Genomic DNA, 21,971 nt, shown 5'->3' on the forward strand with positions numbered 1-21,971 from the left:
AAAGACTCGAAAAGATTATGGTAATTTCGCTTGATTTATTCGTCACTTTTTGTCATATATTTCACAATGTGTGTGTGCGCGTGTATTTGCGACAAGAAAAGATCTTTAATTATTTGGATATGTATATTGATAGAAATGTTGAAACAATTTCATGAGATCGTTCGTATCATTTTTTAAACAATCCAAATATTGTCCTTTTTAGGACTTACACATTACGTGGCTTTCCAAATTAATCATAATTCAAAATTAAATTCAACATCGCTGTACTACCTTAGTGAAGCGAGGTAAAAGCCGGTGTGTTACGTTGAATTTTGCAAAGCGATGGGGTCGAACGAGCGAAACGAAATAAATTTTGCGTTTCCCTCTCCGCTCAAGTAAAATGCTTTTTCGCATTCCCTTCTCTTTACTCTTCCTATGTGAACCTACCCCTTACGTAAGTCGTAGACTGAAGAATTCATAAGACCCAAGTGAGCTTTCGTTTCCTCAGGAAGAATCGTAAAATTCAGGGCCCTTCTTGAATTCTTCGTTTCAAGCAGAAGTCTCTCAACGATTTCCTCTCTTTCTCACTCTTTCGAGCAACGTCTTAATCGTGTTCCATGACTTAAAGGTTCGTAAGATTTCATTTAACCCTTTTCGAGGAATCCTATAAAGCATAAGCGGTGCTAATTAACGTTGGCATATTAATGGGCCTGTAAAAGTCTTATCTCTATGACGGCGTTTCAACGTCGTCCCTCCTTCTCTGCGCTTTCTTCTTATTTCTTTCAATCGCTTACTGTCTATTATAAATATACAGAAGGAATGTCGAGAATGCCTTCAATGTGCGTTGGTAGATTTCAGACAAGTTCATCGCGACAAGTTATTTGCTATTGCCGCATTTTCTTATCGGTGATTTTATATTGTCTACTTAATCGTTTAAATCCTTCAATAGATAAAATTCAAACGTATTCATGATTATTCTTGACAAGGATGGAATATATTAAGAATGAATAAAATACGAATAAATTATCATATTCTATTAAATAAATATATCGAATATTAGTACAGGATCAAAGTGATTATCTCAAAGTCACAGATAAATCGTCAATTCCACGCGATCGGGCTGCATTTCGCACTCGAGCCGTCATCGTTGTCAATCTTTCTCGCACGAGTTCGCCATCTTCGACGCAATACGTGCATAACAACGAGCTCGAATTGGTGATCGTTCATAGGCTGAATGAGCATCGAGTGGAAAGGGTTAATAGACGATTAAGCGGCCAGTGAAACGCGCAGGAAGTGATCGGAAGCAAGTGAATGGAAGGAAAGGCTTAAATGCTTGTGTCAGAGAGAGAGAGAGAGAGAGAGAGAGAGAGAGAGAGAGAATGTGTGTGTATGCGAGAGAGAAAGAGAAGTACTCGTGATTGAACGAACGCTTATTGTCGCAGCGGTAGGCTTGACGATTGGCCAGTTAGATGCTCGAGAAGAGACCACAAGTGCAACCACAGCCGCGCGACTTGCGGTTGTCGGATCGAAAGTACTCTTGGACTGATTCAACTTTGCTTGTCCATTTCAATGGCAGCCTCTTTGGAAGGACCCAGCCCAACGAAGGGTGAGCGATTAACCACCAAGTTCTCGCTCCCACGCGAATCCGATCGGTCGATTAAAAGGATCAACGTCGTTTCCTCGATGCCTCTTCCTCCGTTTCAGGAAGAAACGAGTGTTCTCGCTTGAGAACACTTGAAATCTTTCCTTTCGTTTCCGAAGTAATTGTTAGGATTAACAATACGAATAGTCCAACATAGCGGTACATTTTCTTTTAGATGTTTCTAACGCTTTAATGTTTGCAATAGGCTTAACGAACTTCGATCGAAAAAAAAGTGTAAAGAAAGAATATGATTCAAATATAAAACATTAAGACATTTTTTATAAAATATTGAACCCGTTAAGATCCATTTCTTTCCCAACAAACAAATTCAACGATTCACTTCCGGATGTACTAAATTCATCTTTTGGCTCGTGTTCAACCTCCGTTACGGACACGTTCTACGCCATCTTTCTCATCGTTTCGCTAACCATAAATGTATTTACGTTCTCATAATACTTTACATTTGCATGTTTTTCGTACAGGAATGATAATACAGGTAATAAAATGTATCCGCGATAAAACGATCTTCCTTCGATGATCTCAACGCGTTTCGCTTTTATGTTTCTGCCTTTTTACGATTATTGCGTGTGTTCTTAGTTTCATATAAGTAAGAATGTTAATAACGACATGTATAGCGATAGTAACACAATCAAGTCATTGATTTACATCATTCATTAAAATACGAATAGTTGTAATTCATAAGAATAAATATATTATTCACTTGATACTTATTAAGAGATACCATAGACCATTTTGGTAAATCTCGACTGGTGGACAAAGCAAAAGAAATTACGTGCAATTAAAGAGACAGTTATTATGAATTTGCTGGATAATTTGACTCTCTTTGAGAACGTGACCGCATGCGTAGACCAGTGAAATATCGAAGCGGGAGATCTTACGGGCAACGCTGAGTAGTGGCTTCCTGCTGGCAATTAAGAGGGGAAGAAGCGCGAAAGTATGACTCGAAATAAGCCCGTCTCTTCCCCTTTTCTTTAACGACGAACCGTCGAGAAAGAGAAGAGGAGAGAAGCATGAACGTATGAACGCGAGCGAGTTTCTCGTCCGGTGGCATCGCGACAGAATTATTTGTCTTCGAGCGTTGCCCATTTGACATCCGATACCGGGTGACATCAGGACTCCAGAGGAATTACCAGAGTTTATGACGATACAACGTGCTCTACTTGAATGGCCATCCATTTTTTTCCTTCTCTCGAAACGTAAGCAACACGAGCGATATTTTATTTTTCTTTAAAAAAAGAACGGAAATGAATTGCTAACGCGATTTTTAGATCAACGGATTATTTTTTAAACACAGGATTAATGAATACGCATGTTTCCCATAAGATATTCGTGCAATGATACGAGTGTATATACAATACAAAACATAAAATTGATAAAAAATAGGACTATACTAATTTGCAGATAAAATCAGTTCGTTTGGATAACGAGATTTCATCAGGAATACATGAACTGCATAGATGTTATTTGAGAACAAAGTATTAATACTTCGTTAAAACTATATCGGCAACGAGAAGATTAAATAAATGTGATTTGGAAATATATGAATAGAGAGATTTTATCGTCGATATACTCGATGTCGTCGGACTCTCGGATTTATGACGATTCTATCTGTTTTAAACGAATAAAATATGAAGTCCTGCATTCATTTCACGTGGACCGTAGCGTAGTAGCTATGTATGTAAAAGCATTCGCTTACGCGGCTTTTACTTTTTGACGTACAACGTTTGCTTAACGATGTCGTCGTTCGATTAAATGTTCGAAAACGATTAAAAAATCCAAGGGATTAATCAACCAACTATATTTTCTACTTTTATAATTTACAATAAAAGAAATGTGAAATACGATTATTCTTTGGACTCACGAATATTTTAATTTGACATATTTTTTCGAGTTTAATATACGAATCATGTTATCGCGATAAACGAGGCCTCTATAAAAAGACGTGGCATTGGCGTTCTTTCAAATCATCTCTCTCTCTCTTTCTCTCTCTCTCTCTCTCTCTCTCTCTCTCTTTCTCTCTCTTTCTCGCGTTGAATGTATGTAGAAGTTCCATACTAACTTTCGTTAGTCGAAGCTTTTACACACTGATTTACCTTTATGTAGACAAGCATAACGCGATATCACGCGAATACGCGATCATTATACTCCGGACTTGACATCTGATTCTTGGAATACCGACATCGACGTCGTCGACATTAGAAATGGTTATATTTCTAACGAGCTTTGTTATTTTCATGTTACTTTTATGTTACTTTCATGCAAGACTCTTTAACGATTACGATCGTTAAAAGGTATTCTTTGTGTTTTTTATTATTTCTTCATGAAAAACCTTATCTATGTCGTTTAGTTCCGCCCAGAAAATAAAGTTACGTTCGCTAACGATTTTATGTCTCCATCCAGAAATTATATTATTTTCGAAAGAGATTTTTGATAATATCAAATCATAAACATTATCAATATCGTGTCAAGCAGCATAAAATAACTCAAAGAAAATACTAGTACTAAAAAAACATTCTACTCTACAGTTACCCTCAATTCTCCTACTCTTCCTCACGTGCTACGAAAATGACCGGACATCCTTTATATCCTAGAACAATGGACAACGAAAGGTGAGATAAATCGAATCGTTCATAAAATGTACTCACTGTAATATCCATCCTTAAATCAAATTCGTGTCGAGCTAGAAATTTGGCGAGGGACATGACCAGTGAGAAAGAGAAAGAGAAAGAGAAAGAGAAAGAGATAGAGAAAGACAGAAACAGACAGAGAGAAAGAGATAGAGAGAGAGAGAGAGAGAGAGAGAGAGAGAGAGAGAGAGAGAGAGAGCTAGGGCAGACAGCTAATCGTGGGCCGAATTAGGGCGGACGATAACTACCACAGTACGGGCCAAAAGCGGAACTCCAAAGCGACGTTGTACAAAGCAAGCCTCCGCACCCCAACTAACACACCACCTCACAACCATCCTCACAACGTTGGGATTCGACCGTAATTTCGGATGTGATGCGGCAACATTTTCAGAGGGTGAGATATATTTCCCGTGGCAACGGCGCTCACACGGCAGACCGACCGTGATGGATGGGAAACAATAATGGCACAGGTTAAAGGTTCTCGCAGGAAGCGCATTAGCTAGCCCACACCTTTCGCGTGTCGTTCCCTAAGAGGGTGGAAAATGGAATCTAGGACAATTCGTTAGACCCAACGCGATACCTTTCTCTTTCTTTTGACATACTCATGATCTTGACCATAGGATCAATTGATCAACTGATTATTAATTAGGAATGATCTTAGCAGTGGCTTTTCTTGTGTTAAACAAAGGATTTGGACGAATCGTTAATTAATATCGAAAGCAACGATATGTCAGATCGAAGAATCAAATTTAAATCTTTCAACATTTTGGTAACTGACCGATTGACCGTACCATTTTAATGTTAATATTTTTTTATTTTAGACTAAGTATATCGTAATAATCACGATCTTTAACAAAGAGAAAAAGTCAAGAGTTATAAATCCAATTTTAATTTAAACGCAAAAGCAGTTGACAGACGTCGGTCTATGGTTCCACGTGGAAACTTAAAGTGGTACAGAGAAAGTAACTCGTGGCATAGAAGATGGGAGCACAATGGGACTGTCTCGGTATGTCAAACTTTGAGTAATTTCGATAGAGCCGAGATTGGCGGGCCTAATGGATCGTGCCTGTCTAATGGAAGTCCGAATCGATGGGTGGGGTGAGGAAACATTTTAGAGAAGAAAACGTTCGAATGGTCGGGGTGGTTCTCCCGCGCCTTTGCATTAGCCTCCTTGAAAAGAAAATGGTGAACCGGCCTTCTTAGGAAGAAAAAAGGGGGAAACGGACGATAGAACGTAAAGCACCGTGTCGAGGACAAATTAAAAGAGGAACTCGTGCAAAAAGGAGCCAGTGAGTGAATGAGAAAGAGAAAGAGAGAAAGAAAGGTATAGAGGGAAACTGAGAAAAAGAGATGAACGAGGGTATACTGGTTAGTGGGGGTAAAGGCTATGACGGTCTCAACCCTCGAGTCATTAAAAACGCGCTCGTCGTTCTGGCTATTAGAATGACAAATGACATCGTTGACGGCGCCAAATTAGTACGATGAAAGGACGACAGCCATCGCGAAAGCCAGCTTACGTTGGTACCACTCGTGAAAAGTCCATGCTAAAAGAGGCCGCATAGTCTACGTCGAGGTTCCCATTGGGACTACCGGTAGATTAATAATTCTTCTTAGTTGAGTTAAACAATTCCAAGTATTCTTGGTATTTCAATGTTCTCGATGAAAAAAGTCTGAGCAGTATGACTCACTGTAATTGAGAAACTGGGAGCCTTTTTAAAAGGTTTTATAAAATAAATGAAACCGGTCGTTGCATTAATCAAATAATAAACGATGTCATTACTAATTAGGGACTTTGAATTCAACAGTGAAAAAAGATATCGTCAGGATCGTTTGATAAAAATTACCTACCTGAGGATTGAGTCTTGTACTCGGACAGCTTCTTAGCGATCTTGAATATCTTCCTTATGTTTCTTTTTCTCTTCTCAATTTTGATGACAAATGGGTATGGGAAGAACGATGAAGATTGTTCTATGAGTTCAAATAAAAAAGAAAAAAAAGGATTGTTCACTTCGCTAAAAGTTTTATTTTCGTCCATTCGGACAGAGATAGTCTTATGTCTGCATATGTATAACATGTGTACGTTTTGTGTTGCATGTCTTTATGTTTATGTATCCTGTGTATGTGTACGTATATTTGCGTGTATTTGTGATACATTAGACCTCACACTCGCAATCTCCTACGTCCCAATAATATAATATAATATATATAGTAGTGTCTATCTCGGTAGCATACAAAAGAATACAGGCACACAGATATCAAATATGCTTCCGGTACTTGTTATTATATACTAGTCGACCAATATAATTACATTCATAGTGGTACCTCTCGTCCTTTACGATATAATTATTATTATTTTAATTATAATAATCATTATTATTATTATTATTATTATTATTATTATTATTATTATTATTATTATTGTTGTTGTGTTATTATTATTATTAATATACAATTTATGTACAAATGGTCACTGTTCGCTTCTACCCCACGCGAACATATCAGCGATCTTTCACGTTTACATATATATTATGTATAAATTACAACGTTATGTACATAAAGAGAGAAAGAGAGAGAAAGAAAGAAAGAGAGAGACAGATCATATCATTTTCACGATAATTCTATTACAATAATGATAATATTCTAATAAACGAATTTAGCATAAGGGATGACAAAAATTTAACACGAATTTCGGAAACAATGGAACGAGTCCAACATCGAGCGAGCGTTAACGAAAAAAAGTTAATCTCCCCGACTGAATCTCTCGAGAGGTATTCGAGTGAGTGCGAGAGGGTTGGAGAGGGAAGCAGGGGGGAAGGGAGTAAATGGTGAAAGTGGTACGGCCGAAGGACTTAAAAAATGCAGACGGGTGTTCTTCGAAGCGAGGGCCACTAGAAGATCGCATGCAAAGAGTTTCGAGCGTGGCAGACATCGTGACTGCCTCGATACGGCCGGCTCGTTCTCTCTTTCTTCTTCTTCTTTTTTCTTTTTTATTCTTTTTCTTTTTGTCATTCTTTTTATATTTTTCACGTAAGCTCGCCCTCGGTACAGTGGCTCTCGTTATATTCCATCCGTCAGAAGCGTGCCGTATCGCTACGATATATCGCATTGTCGTAGACACGTCGCGTCGCTGAGGTCGACGCGATGTTTAACCCTTCCTCTAACCCTTCCTCTTCCCTCCCAGTCTCTCTCTCTCTCTTTCTGCGTTCCATTTTAAGGGTAGCATGCACGAAGTGCATACTCGCGAACAGATATGGCAAAACTCGAGCAAAGTGCCTTTCTTTATTTCGAGAGCTTAGATCACAAGTTCTCGACGTACAATTACAAGCTATATTTTTCGTTGTTTCTTTCTCCCTCTGTCTTTCATTGTTTTCTATCCTGTTCCCGCTCTCATTTTTTCTCTCACATTAACATTCAATAACACTTTATCATCGTTGGACCTTTAACATTTTTTCCCGATATATCGTATAAACAATTGATGCGACAAATTTGTCTGAAAGAAATTAGTTGTCTTTTTTATTTTTTATTTTTTATTTTATTTTTTTCTTTTTTTAATAAAGATACAACTAATTTCAGTGTTAGAGATATAATACATGGAAAAATTTTGGAAAAAAAGAAAAGATAGAACAATAACGAGAAAGTCTTATGTAACATCTTCGCAAAATCTTATAGCTCGTTCTTAAATATAAATCGATGATTGTCGTCAGAGAGGAATCGACAGGTTTATTGGAAGTGCAGGAGAATAGTCCTGGAACGAATAGTCCTGGTGAAATTGATCCTTTCGATTCCTCGCCGTATCGAATCATGAGAAATGATGTTCTTCGTTTCGTAACAAAGACACACGCTGTTATTGCGATTGAAATTATTTATTTGCTCGTGCCTCCTATGAACTTAAGGCGCTTGAGAAGATCTGTATATGTTTTTTGTTTGTCTGTTTGTCTGTCCGTATGTTTGTATGTATGCGTAATATATATGTATGTATATATCTATGTATTACATTTACGCGTTTCCCTAACAATTAATATTTACATTCCGTCGAAGCACTTTGAAGCACTCTTATCATTATTTACCATTTCTTTTCTTTTCCTAATAACTTTTCCTTTATCCGATATATCCTATGAGGCGACGATGTCAACGATTATTACACACTAAAGATATACATTGCTAAGATTTTGATCGTTGTAAAACACTATATATATATATATGTATACCCTATATATATACGCGTCTCTGTGCCTTCCCCTCCGAAACAAAAAAAAATTAAAAAATGTAAAATTAAAAATAAAGAAAAGAGGTAAAAGAAAAAGAAAACAAAACAAAAAATAAAATATAATGGACATAAGCGTCCAAGGAACATAGAGTTTTTTCTTGATCTATAAAAATTGTATTACTTCGCGAGCATGGTTCTCACGATGGTTTCAAATTCATTAGAAGAATCCTGGCTACGTAGTAACAAAAACAATTTAATTACACATCGCTAAAATCCTTTCGTGTTCTCTTTTGTTTCTTTCTTTCTTCTATTTTTTTTTCTTCCTTCCCTCTACACCTTTGGACCACAAAAAATCGAGAAATAAAAAAAGGAAACTTCTCTCCGACGAGACGTGTTAAAGCACATACACGCGCGCGCGCTAAACGAAGAAATAGAGATAGAGGAAAAGAGTGTTAGAAAGAGAGAGGGAGAGTGCTATGCGCGAGAGCCGCAAGCTCTTTCTTTTTTTTTTCTTTTTTTTCTATATCACAATAAAGTCGCGTTAACGTTCTCTTTTTCCTGTACTCGAGTCCTCTTTTCCTGTTCTTTTCACTTTTCTACTTCTTTCTTATCTTCTTTGTTAGTTACTTAATACACACGCAATTATTATTGTTGTCTCATCCTGTATTGTCTATTCCTTACGTCAGTATATTTTATTTTGTTTAATCTCGTTGCTTAAAGGCGTTTTGGTACAGATAGAGAAATAATCTTGGGTTTATATATATGTATATATGTATATATATATGTACTATGTACGTTAGAGTCCGTTTTGGATAATATGCAATCATTTATTTAATCTTTATATATATGTATATATATATATATATATATATATATATATGCATACACATATTCATAGTTTCATTTCTCGTGAGCATACATATGTATATAAATAAAGAGGGTCTTTTAGGGACTTGAAATTGGGGGAAATATTGCTACGTACATTTAAAGGATTTTGCAAAAGAATATACAGCGTAATATCTATAATATGTATGTGTATAATATATATATATATATATATATATATATATATATACACACATACACACTCACACACAGGGTGTCGCGCAAAAATGTCCACATTATTATATTTCAACCAGTACAACTTTCTCCTGTAATATTTGTCTATGCAAATGTTTAAATGTTCCGTTTTATATAGGACATCCTGTATATAACACGATAAAGGAAGCGCGCGCGCAAGCGTCTCAGCCCGTTGTGTCGGGAAGAGGATCGGATAAAGTTCATTATTTTAATATAATATACATATTCATTATTTTATCCCAACGTCAGTCTTAGCTAAGATTCCAGATCAAAGCTCGCTATATCGTGCCGACGCTTTTTCGATGGATCGAACTGGTCCACAACGCTCGTAAAAGCGCTCTAAACCGAGCGATTAATTATCCTTCGCTCGTGCCGACGTTCTTTCGAATAAATATTCGATTAATCAAGCTCGACATTACTTTTTTTACTCTCTTTCTTTCTCTTCTCTGTGTAATTGTAGACACATATATACACGTATTATACATATATGAATATATATGAATATGATATATATATATATATATATATATATATATATATATATATAAGCGTGTGTATATCCTTCAGTCGGACTCGAATCGATAGTGAGCTCGATCTTGTTGCACATGCGTGCCGAACAGAGCGAATCATTAGCTTTACTCGTTCTGGAAATCCGTCAGTTATTTCGCTTAGTTTTATTATTACGCGTAAAGGTTCTTTCTCCTTTGTTTTCTTTCTATTATTATTTTCTTTCTTATAAAGTAGATACGTAAAATATATACAAATGGCCTACGTCCTTCCTCGCATCTCTAATCAACGCGCTTATAGCGTTTAAAGCGAAAGATCAAGCGTATTCCGATCATCTTGATATTAAGATAAAGGAGAAAGAGGATTAGGAACAAAAGTAAGGATTTTATGATAATAAAACTGATCCTGTGATATTCGGAATACAATGGCAGTGAACGAGAGATAGAGATAGAGAGAGACAGAGACAGAGAAAGAGAGAGAGAGAGAGAGAGAGAGATCTTCATGAGTAACGAGAAACGACGTAACCTTATAAAAAATCGAAGCAGTCCGATATTACAATACGAGTATGTATTTTCATTCTACAAAAGATATGTTTTAAGTATTCGAATAACTCGAGTAACGATTCGAGTAACGATTTACGTTCGATCTCGATTGGCTGTTCTTTGTTCGATCCGTCGATACTACGAGCATATCTATCATTATCTTATTCTCTTTCTCTTTTTCTTTTTCTTTCTTTTTCTTACACAAATGATTAGATTTTCTCCCAAAATCCATTTACAAAGGAAACCTGTCGCGACGTTGAATTTCCAGAAGAGTCAAAATCGGTAATTATCGCGATTATCGTTATTAAAATCTGATATGCTAATTTCGTGTAATACAACCGTGAGAATTACGCCCGTTTTATCTAACTACATGTATAGTATGTATACACATATATATATATACACATACATATATATATATATATTTACATACATACTATATTCTCGAATATTAACTCTTAACTACGATTACATTGTTTATAGTGCGTCAATGGCAGTGCACGTCGAAGGAAAACGAAATAAATCAGAAATTTGTTAAATCTTTCATGCGAACACACGATTTCATGTGTTTCCCATGGACTCTTCCTGCGAAGACGCATTTGAGAAAGTAAAACGTATTGCTTGACCTTCATTGCTTTCGTCGTGTTATTATATGTTATATTTGCTCCATCCCAATTGTTTTCGTATCAGAATTTATATTTCAATAATAACTACGCAGTATTAATTAACTTATAATTAGAACGATTAGAAACTATAACAGTAAGTAAAAGATCAACGGGTCACTGATGTAGAATAGTATATACACATGTTTGTTTTTTCCTTATTAGAGATTACTTGAACCATTACTTGAAAGTTAAAAAAGAAATAACTTTAATAAGTTGAAATAGATAGAAGACGAAAGAGTAGTGTAATAAATCAAGTATAGCAATTAACGTACCTCTGTAACCTTCGACACGTTTTGCGTATGTCCCTGAAGAATGCGCGCGCGTGTGCTTCATGTTTTTATGTATATGTATGTGTGTGTGGATGAACGTGTGTTATGCGATTTTACGCATATCTATGAAGAGAGTGTTCTCTGCGTTTGCTTCCTCTGCGTTCACGTTCGCACACTGGCTCTGGACTCGGCGGATTGGAGTATGTCAGATTGTTCGAGCCGCGAGGTGGTGGAGCACTCATCGGTGGTGGGGGGGGTGGAAAAAAGCTCTGTAAACACGCCTAAGAAGACAACGGTGATTCATTAGAATTCTTTCTTCTGTTTGTTTTGAAACTTACTTGATCTATACGACCGAAATATTCCGAGAAAAGTAAACGTAGTTCAAAAAAATGTTATCATTTGAATAATAATAACAAAGAAATAGAGAATGCGTACGTACGTGCGTGCATGTGTGTGTTTGTGTATGTGTAAATTGTTATTTTGAACAATACAAGTATCACAACAATACAAGTATTACAATACAAGTATCGATCTTTCAAATAAAATTGAACATTAAGATGAATTAATACATGTATTATATTTTAAGAAAATCTTATTTTTAAAGAAATTTTATTAAATTCTCTAGTATGCCTACACGATTTGATCGAACAACGTCGACTATTGTAAGGTTAAAATTCGGAAAGACCAATGCTTACCTTCGCACTGCCTCTGGATGACGACTTGGAAAATACGCTATCTTGATCGCTGCTCACGCTAGGCACAGGCATTGGTACCGCGTAATCGTAGGTGGCATCTGCACGATATAGACCACACGAATCTACTTTAATGACTCGAAAAGGAGTATCACGAATACGGTGAATTAATCGTTGGTGGTTATGAATATTATTAAGAAGGAAAGCAGTAGAATAAGAAATTATTTAAAGATTAAGATAAAAATGGGCAAATGTTAAGATACAATTTTTTTTCACTTATTTGCAATATAATAATTGTAAATGTTTTAAATAAAATATAAAATTCTATTGGAGTCAGGAACGTATGTTTGCCAACGTAGAAAAGTTTCCACTCACCAGATTGTTCAACGCTGTCGTGAAGATCCTTGTTGTCTATAACGACGGTGCTGTATCCGTAATAAGCAGCATGAGGAGGCTCTCGATATTTGTTCTCGTGAAAGGGTTCCTGATACTCGTCCAACCTAACATCCCCCAATAACCGATCATTGAGATCACGTGGTAGGGTCGTTAATTTCGTTCCAGCGTACCGATCGTCTAGTTCCTCTACTCTATACGTCATCAAAGAAGGATCCTTCTCCGTTGTTCCATACGCTGATTCAGGTGATAAATGTTGATGGTTACTCGAAGGAATTGCACTTTTGGCACCCAAGGGACTGGCAAAGTTTTTTCTCTGTCGATGGCGCGACACTATGAGGAAAATAGCAACTGCTAAAAGCAAAATAACTGCTGCTAAAACTCCTATGATTACAGCCATGTATGTAGGATCGTCTTGTTTAGCGACGGGAACTTCGGCTTGCAAGGGATTGTCTCGAGCAGAATTTCGATCACGACTTCGTGGAGCTTCGGTTGTAGGTGGAACTTCTGGAGTAAAATTACCATGTGCAATATCTGCAACATTTGAGGTAGGCGATAAAGTGATTAAAAGATTGTAAAAGTTTTGAAATTAGGCGAAGAATAGAATTTGAAAAGCTTACCGGAATCAAAAGTGATTTCACTGATCATTATCCACTTAGCAGCGAAGCTAAACCTCAACTTGACGAATTTTCCAATTCGATGATGAAGTTTGATCGTGATGTTTCTCGATTGTTCAAAGATTTTATCTTCCATATACGAATAGACGATTGGATCGCCAGTGTAATACTTGCCACCCACGCTGAACATGATGCTCACTTCGGAGAACACCTAAGCGAGAAAGAACAAAACGTTGGTGAGTTCTCTTATTCGCTTGTAATCCGCCTACGCCGCTCGCAAGGACGTTAGCAGTCTCGTCGCGTTAACGCAGTCAATCTCAACTCTCGTTAAATCGGCAAATATCGCTTATTAACGCTATTACGAGCGCTTAAAGCGCACTCGATTATGGATATAATCAAAGGCTATTATCGTTATCACCATCGAGCAAGAGAGGGAGCGAATGAGTGAGTGAGCGAGGGAGTGACTGAGAGAAAGAGGGAGAGAAAACGGATAACGACCTTAACGCTGATGCATCAGGATCGAAGAAGCGAATACGCGCGGAATGCTAATTCGGGTCTCTTACTAGTTGAAGAAGATCGTGAAGAGGAGGAACCGACGGATAAACGAAGAGAGATAGCACGAGAACTGGGGCTGGTACGTGGTACACGAAAGCGAAGATTACAAAACCCAGATTATCAAACTCCGTCTGAGATGAGGTTCATGGATTTTCGTCTTCTCCTCAGAAAGATAGAAACACCAACTCGAAGAAGAAAGAAAGACGAAGACAGAAGACTACTGACTACGCTTTGAAGTGCAGTGTCTTTCAGGAGACGTGTCCTATCCGTGCAAGTGGGCACTCGCTTGTTAATAGAAGGAGTTGTTCAGAAGTGGAATGGGTTGAGAAGGTTGCCAACTACTCTCCTCTCTCTCTCTCTCTCTCTTTTTACTCTAGGCTCTCCTATACATCTAAGTACTGCCGATTTGCCAGACTACCGGTATTGTATTCGAATACGTGGCGTATCTGTACTCTCCGGGTCGTTGCTTGCCACCATTGTGTATATGAGAAAGAGAGAGAGAGAGAGAAAGCTCTCGCGATGCTACCTTACTCCCTTCGAACCTACTCTTCCACCCTTCTTGAAGCCACGTTCCTACTGCCTACCCAACCTACTAGCTATCCTCCTCTCCTCTTCCACTCATCATGCTCGTTCCCTCTCGCTCGCTTGGTCGCGGCTATACAATCGGCTCCCGGGCTGGGTAATGAGGCGCTCCATTCAAATAAATCTTGATACCGGTAGAAGAGTGTTTCGCGGCCCATTATATAGAGAGATCCCAACGTGAGCTGGAAAATTTTCGCGGAAGGGCCAACCACCGTCGCGGAGAATCCCTACGCGTTAATGCCAACAAGCAAAAGAAGCTTTCTCCTAACTACGGCTCACCCTATCTCTCTCTTTCTGTCTGCTTCTCTCTCTCTCTCCCTCTTCTTCTCTATTTCGCTCTTTCTCTCTCGTTCTATCTCATTCCAGCTAGCAAAGCCAGAGGCTAACCGTTGTTGCGCCTCGTTAACCATCCTACAACCTCGACCTTGACTCCAACGTGAAAACTGGATTCTATGCCGTACATACCACCCTCGTCTTTTCCGGGCACGGATTAAAGCTCTGCGCTGGATATCTCCTTCCTTCGTATGGGTTTTCAACCCAAGTCTATATTTATGGTTCTTTCTCTTTTTTCTCTCTACCTTTTTCCTTTCCTCGAACTATCATTCTCGCGTAAGCTCCTCCTCCTATTCACGTTTTTCCTTTCTTTCTTTCTCTATTCTTTTCTCTCCCTAGTCCGTTTTCCTTTGGTCGCCATTTTGGTGCAAACGGAAAGTCGCCCGAGGGTCTTCCAATTTCCTCTTCGTCACGCGCATATTATATACTTCTACGTCTGCAGACATTTCTGAACCCGCTGTTATCCGGAAAGTTTCATCGTTCGAATTTTTCGATATTTCCAAGACTTCCGAGGATTGTTCGAAGCAACGACGACGAGCTAGGAACTTCGTCTAACGATAAAGTTTCGTGAAAGTCATGGAAATAATAGGTTCTCTGTGTACGGCGATGGTAAGACGGACGCAAGTAGTATCTTTAATAAGTTAGTAACCGGTGTGAGAATGTACGCGGGTGTTCATTGTTGAACGAGCAAAAAAATGTTGCGTTTGATAGAGAGGATTCGTAAAAAATATTAGAGAAAATACGACTACGTGGAGTTATACCGTTCGTTCTCGGTAAGCATAAAAAGTGGTGGGGAGAAACAGACAGTAAGTTGGTAATAGAAGGCAAAAGGCAAAATACATCAATGATCGTCACTATACGTTCAGGAATTCACTATACGTTCATGAGTCGCGTGTATATTATGCGCGATGTTATCGATCGAAAAGAAAGTTAGCGGGGCAGACATGCGAGAACTTGGAAAGAACGATGAAGTCATCGTGTATATTAACGCGACTAGGAAAATTTAATACATAGACAACCACTTTCGTAATATTTCATGGTTGCGCATGTGACATCATTAGACGTTTTGTTCCTAACTTTTCTTTAGAGTATTTCCCTAATTACACAACTTTGGGAAACATAATCCGATTATTAATTTAACGATAAAATTCATTAACGTTCTAATTAATGTTAACAAACAACTTGTTGTTTTGGGTATTAATTTATAGTATTTTCTATGTCGTGAGAAGTTACTAATATTTTATAATTTTTTGAATCTTATTAAAATTGAAGTTAATCTTCAAGCATGTAATATAGTTTTGAACTCACCTGTACTTCCTTGGTGAACTGATTATTGCAATAAATGTGAACGGCTGAAAACTCTCTGACGTGGTCGAATTCGAATTTGATTTCGAGCGGATGACCCGAACGAGTATCATTCCTCCAGCCGACCCAACCTTGACCACGATCGTAATCGTAGTAGCTCATCTTGAAATTATCCGGGCCGATCTTGCCGTCGGTTAGTTGACCTAATCCTCGTAGAAGCTGACCGTCCCAGTAACCATCGTAAGTAGCATCAAAGAACTCCCAGTTACTTCGCTTGTCTCCTTGAGGCATCGAGTATGAAACGATACCGTCGTTCCAAGGACAACCATATAACTCGACTCTCATGCAAACTGTACGACGATGATAACTATACGGTAGGAATCGCACTTTACTCGCCCACATCGGTGGGTCTAGCTCGTGCTTCGACTCCAGGTAGGTATTCGTGTTACCTTTTATCACCTAAAAAATAAACAACATTTCATCGTTTCACAGTCTTGAATCTATTTTCTGAATTCAATTGAAATTATTTTTCTCAATATTTTTATTTTCTGAATCTTTATAATTATGACTAATACTTGATTTGTTAAAATTTAGTCAATTATCCTTTTAATTTTTTATTTTACCCCAGACAATATTACTTATACCCTATCCTATACAAATTACTAATCACTTTAGTTCGATACAAGGGACGATCGAGTTACGATGTTGTGACAGGGGATTCGAGCAAAAAGATGAGACATATCTCATATATAAAAGAGAGACTCGGATCGGAGCGGCATCACAAAAGATACTCTGAACTATGTCGGTTATTTCATTTTGAGGATAACGCATCGTTAGAAGAGACAAGACCCGTTCGTAATATTCTTTGAGCGTTCGCGACTTCCCCACTGTCTTCTTACAGAAGAGAAGGGTGAAGAAGGAGGGAGGAGAAGGAGGAGAGGAGATTTGTCCAGTTGGCGGCGAGCTGCTTCGAAACAAGGCTCGTTCTATTCGACCGTTCGACCGCGAGCAACGACGAAAAGACTCGCCCTCGCACTACATGAGAAAGGGAGAGATAGAGAGAGAAAAAGAGAAAGATAGAGAATGAAAAAGAAAGAGATGGATAGAAAGAGAGATAAAAATAGTGATGGAAAGAGAGGGTTAGGGCGAGGAGGGAATATCGAGAATTTCTCGAAGAGCGAGAGACCCTTCGAAACAAAGGCTCTCTTATTTCCCACTTACGGACGACTCGTCGACTCGCTTCTCAGCTCTCGCGTAATACCTACAACCTTCTCACGTATGGTTAATTACGTGAGCGTACTGCACATTACGAGGAGTATACAACCACGTACACGAGTGTCCTCCCTCTCGTTTTCTCTTTCTCTCTTCTTTTTTCTTTTTGCTTTCTTTCCACCTACTCCTAGCACATCTTTCTGTCTATTTCTATCTCTTTCTTCTCTTTCTCTTTCTCTCTTTAGTTCGTATCTTCTCTTTCTCTTTGCCAGTGTTAACGACCCTATTATCGTCGTTCGCGAGACATCGGTATTTCTACCATTTCCTCTCTCTCCTTTTAACATTGCCATTCGTACTCGTACATGTAACACATTTCGATAAGATTCCAATTGAAACGTTTCGTACATTTACTTCAAAACATTATCGTTCTTTTTTCAAAATTCCTTTTTTTTATTTATTTTATTTGACTTTATCCAATGCAATCGAACACTTGTCTTATAAATTATTAGAAAATTGCAAGAATTTTAAATCATGATACGTTCGAGTTGATTTTTATCTTATTAGAAATAATGCTTATATTTAATTTAATATAAATGTAAAGAAAAAAAAAATTATTGAAAAATCTACATCCCTAACGTTAAAAAAAGATCTTTATCCTTCTCCATAGCGCGATGTTTGCTTCTTGTAAGGTGTTTCGTGCTCACGAGACTGGTTCGTAGCAAATTCCGAACAAGTCGACGACAGGAGCTACCGTCAGCTACCTGTCCTCATCGATGCAGCAGAAACGCGAGGAAAACATTAACATAAAATGGGCGTTGGTCTTGAGCCACGCCTACCTCTTTGTCGCATCGGCACTCTTTTTCTCTGGAATTTGTCTACCGAAAATCTCGGCGAAGATGGAAAGAGAAAAAAAGAAGAATAAAAGATTCAAGAGGAGGAAGAAGAAGAAGAAGAAGAAGAAGAAAAAGAAGGAGGAGGAGAAGAAGAAACGTCAAGAAACGCGAGGAGAGAAAGGGGAGGAAGAAATAATTTAAGAAGCGATATCAGAGGAAAGTCTTTTACTCTGAATCCGTTTGCGGCTTCCCTCTTTTCATCTCTTTCTTTCTTTCTTCTTCTGGCTCTCGCACTCCTTAGCGTGGGAGGGAAGATAAATATCGAGATTATTTATTTTTCCTGGCGGCCGCGCGAACGGCCCGACGACTCGTAAATGCCGTCGTATTTTTGCTCTCTCGTGCAAGTCCACCCTCTCCGAATTCGCGGTTGATATTTACGAAATTATCTTCCGGGAGAAAAAAGGAGAGAAGTAGAAAAAGAACGGAGAGTGTGTATGTGAAAGAGAGAGAGAGAGAGAGAGAGAGAGGGAGAGGGAGAGGAAAGAGAAAGGAAAAGAGAAGAAAAGAAAAGTGATACAGGGACAAGTGAAACTTCTCGATTGGTATCTTATCGAGATATCCCACAGGTACGAAGTAATGGCTCGAAAAGAATAAAACAAGTTAAACGTATCTCCGTTCTCTGAAGCACTCTCCTTTCACAGAATCCACTATCGATTCTCGTCTGATTCCAACCATTGATAAACATGTGAAACTAAAAATATGAAGGTGCAGTTGGGTCTCTAAATTGTGTAACCGACGAGAGGGACATTACATCGATTTTAAAAGAAATATGTATTAGTAAAAATAAACGTTTCTTTAAGGGTAATGAAAAAATTAGATACTGACTTTTAAAAAATCATTAACATTCTGGCTCTTCAGAGAAAACACACGAAAAAAATACGTACAGTACCTACATCTAAACTTTTTTCATTGCAATTAATGGCAAAAACTACATTTTAAACTCAACTCTCTTTTTTCCCTTCATTTTTTATGTAATACATAAATCGAATTCATACGGGTTTCAATGGAAACGGCTCGTTTCTTTTGACACGTTTTTACTTGGTGTACGGATCGATATCGCGCGACATGAATGTACTCAGTCTGAATTAAGGTTTCAGAAGGTATTCGCTGACTGAAGACGCACACACAAAGTTTTTACTCGTGTCAGAAAATAATTACCGAATTGCCGTCTCGGACGCCTACATGCGGACCGCCAGGAATGAAGTCGTTTTCTGTATTTCTACTTTGCCTTCGTCGCACGTGTATGAGTATCCGCGTATGTAGGTATGTGCACAAGTACATACCCTTGCCTCGTAGATTTTTCTTAATTTCCTTTAATAGTCCGTGAACACGACTCGCTGACAGCCGTACCGGTTATATTCTACGAAGGTCGAGCGTCCTCGAAAGAACGCTCGACGATCGTACGTACGATAAGGACGAACGTCGTTCCGTAATTAAGCGACGAGAAACACGCACACACACTGAGAAGGATGTTTCTCTCAGCGGGAGGGAACGTACCGCGGGGACGCAAATTTCTGCGGATTTATACTCGCACTTTTCTCTCTCTCTCTTTCTTTCTTTCTTTCTTTCTTTTTTTCTTTCTCTCTCTCTCTCTCTCTCTTTCTTTCTTTCTGTCTTTCTTTCTTTTTCTCTCTTTTTCTTTCCCTCCCTCTTTCTGTTTCTCTCGTATCAACCACTTGGGTGGGCCCAACCTTCTTTTATCCTTTCGAACTGGTGTCCTCGAGAAAGCCATACGGACTCCTGCAGGTCGTATCGATCCTTGATAGAGACCGTGCCCCTAACTCCAAGAAAACATTTTACTATCTATCATGTAATAAAAAGAAGCAATCCCTATATTTTTGTTTTGAGGAAAGTATTTTCAATTATTTTCGAAAGCTTTTGCTTTTCATTCAAGCGTAATCGCGTCTTTATGATTAAAAATAAATTATTATTTACTATAAGATAGATACACAATAATTGGATCCTCGTTAATTGTTGCGCGATAGAATTCATTCATGGAAATGATCTGAAGTAATGTAACAAGAATATCAGATTTGAAAACGTTAACGATTCGAATCATTGAACATGTAAAATAATTATTGAGAGAAATATCATTTAAATATAATTAGTACATAGTTACATGCTAATTAAAATTATTCGTCATTACTTAAGCTCGTAATTATTCTGCGAAATAATTAACAGATGATTTTAGAAATGAAAATAAATATGCTTAACTGAATCGACGGATGAAAGACCTTCACCGAGTTTATGAATAAATGAGAAAAAAAAGGCGTGGAAACAAGGAAATCTATATCGAAGCATAAAGGGCATCTCTGGAGAGTCGTGATCCCTTTAGAATTTCGCAGTTCGTGAGATTCGTGGAGTACTTCGGTATGGCCTCGCCTATTCAGACAGGTACGTTCTATATAGGTGAGTTGAATATCGTCTGACCCGTGTGCACGCGACGACCTTCCCTTCCCTCGTTTTATTGATCCACCCTCCTATACAAATAAGCTCGAGGCAGCCCTCTTTCGTACTAACTCCCGAGGAAAACCTCTTCAACGATCGGACGCTTTACGTTTTTTTTTTCTTTTTTTCTTTTTCTTTCGATACGAATTTCGAGATATCTCATGAATTCTGTGCATGCGCAAAAAACAATTTTTACCAGCATGAATCTAATCTAGTAAAGTTTCTTTGTTATTTTACTGTTTGATAAGAAAACGTATGACGTGAGAGTGCACAATAATGTTATTTCTATGTTGCGTGGATTATGAATAAAATACAACATGAATAATTTTCCAATTCATCCTCTGGTTTTGATATCGATGTATAAACTAAATTTTATCGATGTAATGGACGTATTTTGCTTCAACAAATATGGACACCGTAGAGCGAATATGTAGATTAAGCTCAGTGAGAATTGCGGAACAATCGGATCCATTTACAAGCTCGAGTAGAGCAAGATCGGCTCAGTGAGTCCACTACACTTCTACGAGATTGAAGCGTTGTCCAACCAAAAGCTGATAAGATCTCTTCTATATATTCATGATACATTGCAGACTTCCCACGAACAAATCGATACGAAGTATCGTTCCTTTGGTATTATAGAGAGTACAATAAGGAATCGTTATTTCTAGTACGATATGAAATCGTGGAAGAAGTTTTCAGCTTATTTGTCAGATAGTGCTTTTAAAATTGCTGGTAAAATCACGGGATATTGTATTGTCTACTTAATTAAGGAGCTAGTAGATTTCCAGTTACAAATCTATTCCAGTTAAATGTTGAAAAAGAGACAGAGAAAGAAAGAGTGAGAGAGAGAGAGAGAGAGAGAGAGAGAGAGAGAGAGAGAGACAGACAGACAGAGATAAAGGAAAAGCGTACATCTCTGGAAAATAGCGTATTACATTGAAGATTTACGTCTTGTTAATGTCACGCTTTAGTTGCTGCCCGTGGTCGGCCTTTAGACTCGTGGACAACGCTACAAATCATTCTCCATAATCCGCGCACACGTACGCACGCACAGCCATTTTATGCACATTGCCCTCGACTAAATTTAACCTCTATCGTACTCCCTCTCGCATTTAACGTGACTCTATTCGGATAAATTACTATAACTTCGCCGATCGATTTGAATTATTCGTTCGTCATAAAAGCTTGTGGTCACTTATTCGAAGTATGGCTACCGAATGGTCTCTAGAGGGACAACGATAGTAATGCTAATAGGATATAAAGAAGACGATAAATGTATTTGAAATATTCAACAAAATTATTCTTGAAATAAATATTTGATCGTACAAATAACAATGGTATGGAATTTAAACAATTTTTCTTAATGATCATCATAAACTATGATCTATTAAATAATAAGAAA

The 21,971-nt window shown here is 38.0% G+C and overlaps 1 protein-coding gene across 7 annotated transcripts in view; it reads right to left on the reverse strand.

The window, feature by feature from the left end:
• Positions 1-7,470: 7,470 nt before the first annotated feature.
• Positions 7,471-21,971, reverse strand: part of LOC127067497 (discoidin domain-containing receptor 2-like) — an 80,053-nt gene continuing 65,552 nt past the window's right edge. For 6 of the 7 annotated variants that reach the window (XM_051002491.1, XM_051002492.1, XM_051002495.1 and 3 more), the window contains 5 exons: positions 16,020-16,475; positions 13,245-13,452; positions 12,607-13,158; positions 12,235-12,332; positions 7,471-11,820 (listed from right to left, as the gene is read on the reverse strand). In XM_051002491.1, the coding sequence (XP_050858448.1) occupies positions 11,653-11,820; positions 12,235-12,332; positions 12,607-13,158; positions 13,245-13,452; positions 16,020-16,475 (1,482 nt within the window). In that variant the 3' untranslated portion in view covers positions 7,471-11,652. The remainder of the gene's footprint in view (positions 11,821-12,234; positions 12,333-12,606; positions 13,159-13,244; positions 13,453-16,019; positions 16,476-21,971) is intronic. The other variant, XR_007782637.1, reaches the window with a different exon arrangement.

The sequence above is a fragment of the Vespula vulgaris genome, chromosome 11 (assembly GCF_905475345.1).
Source record: "Vespula vulgaris chromosome 11, iyVesVulg1.1, whole genome shotgun sequence".
Taxonomy (NCBI): Eukaryota; Metazoa; Arthropoda; class Insecta; order Hymenoptera; family Vespidae; genus Vespula; species Vespula vulgaris.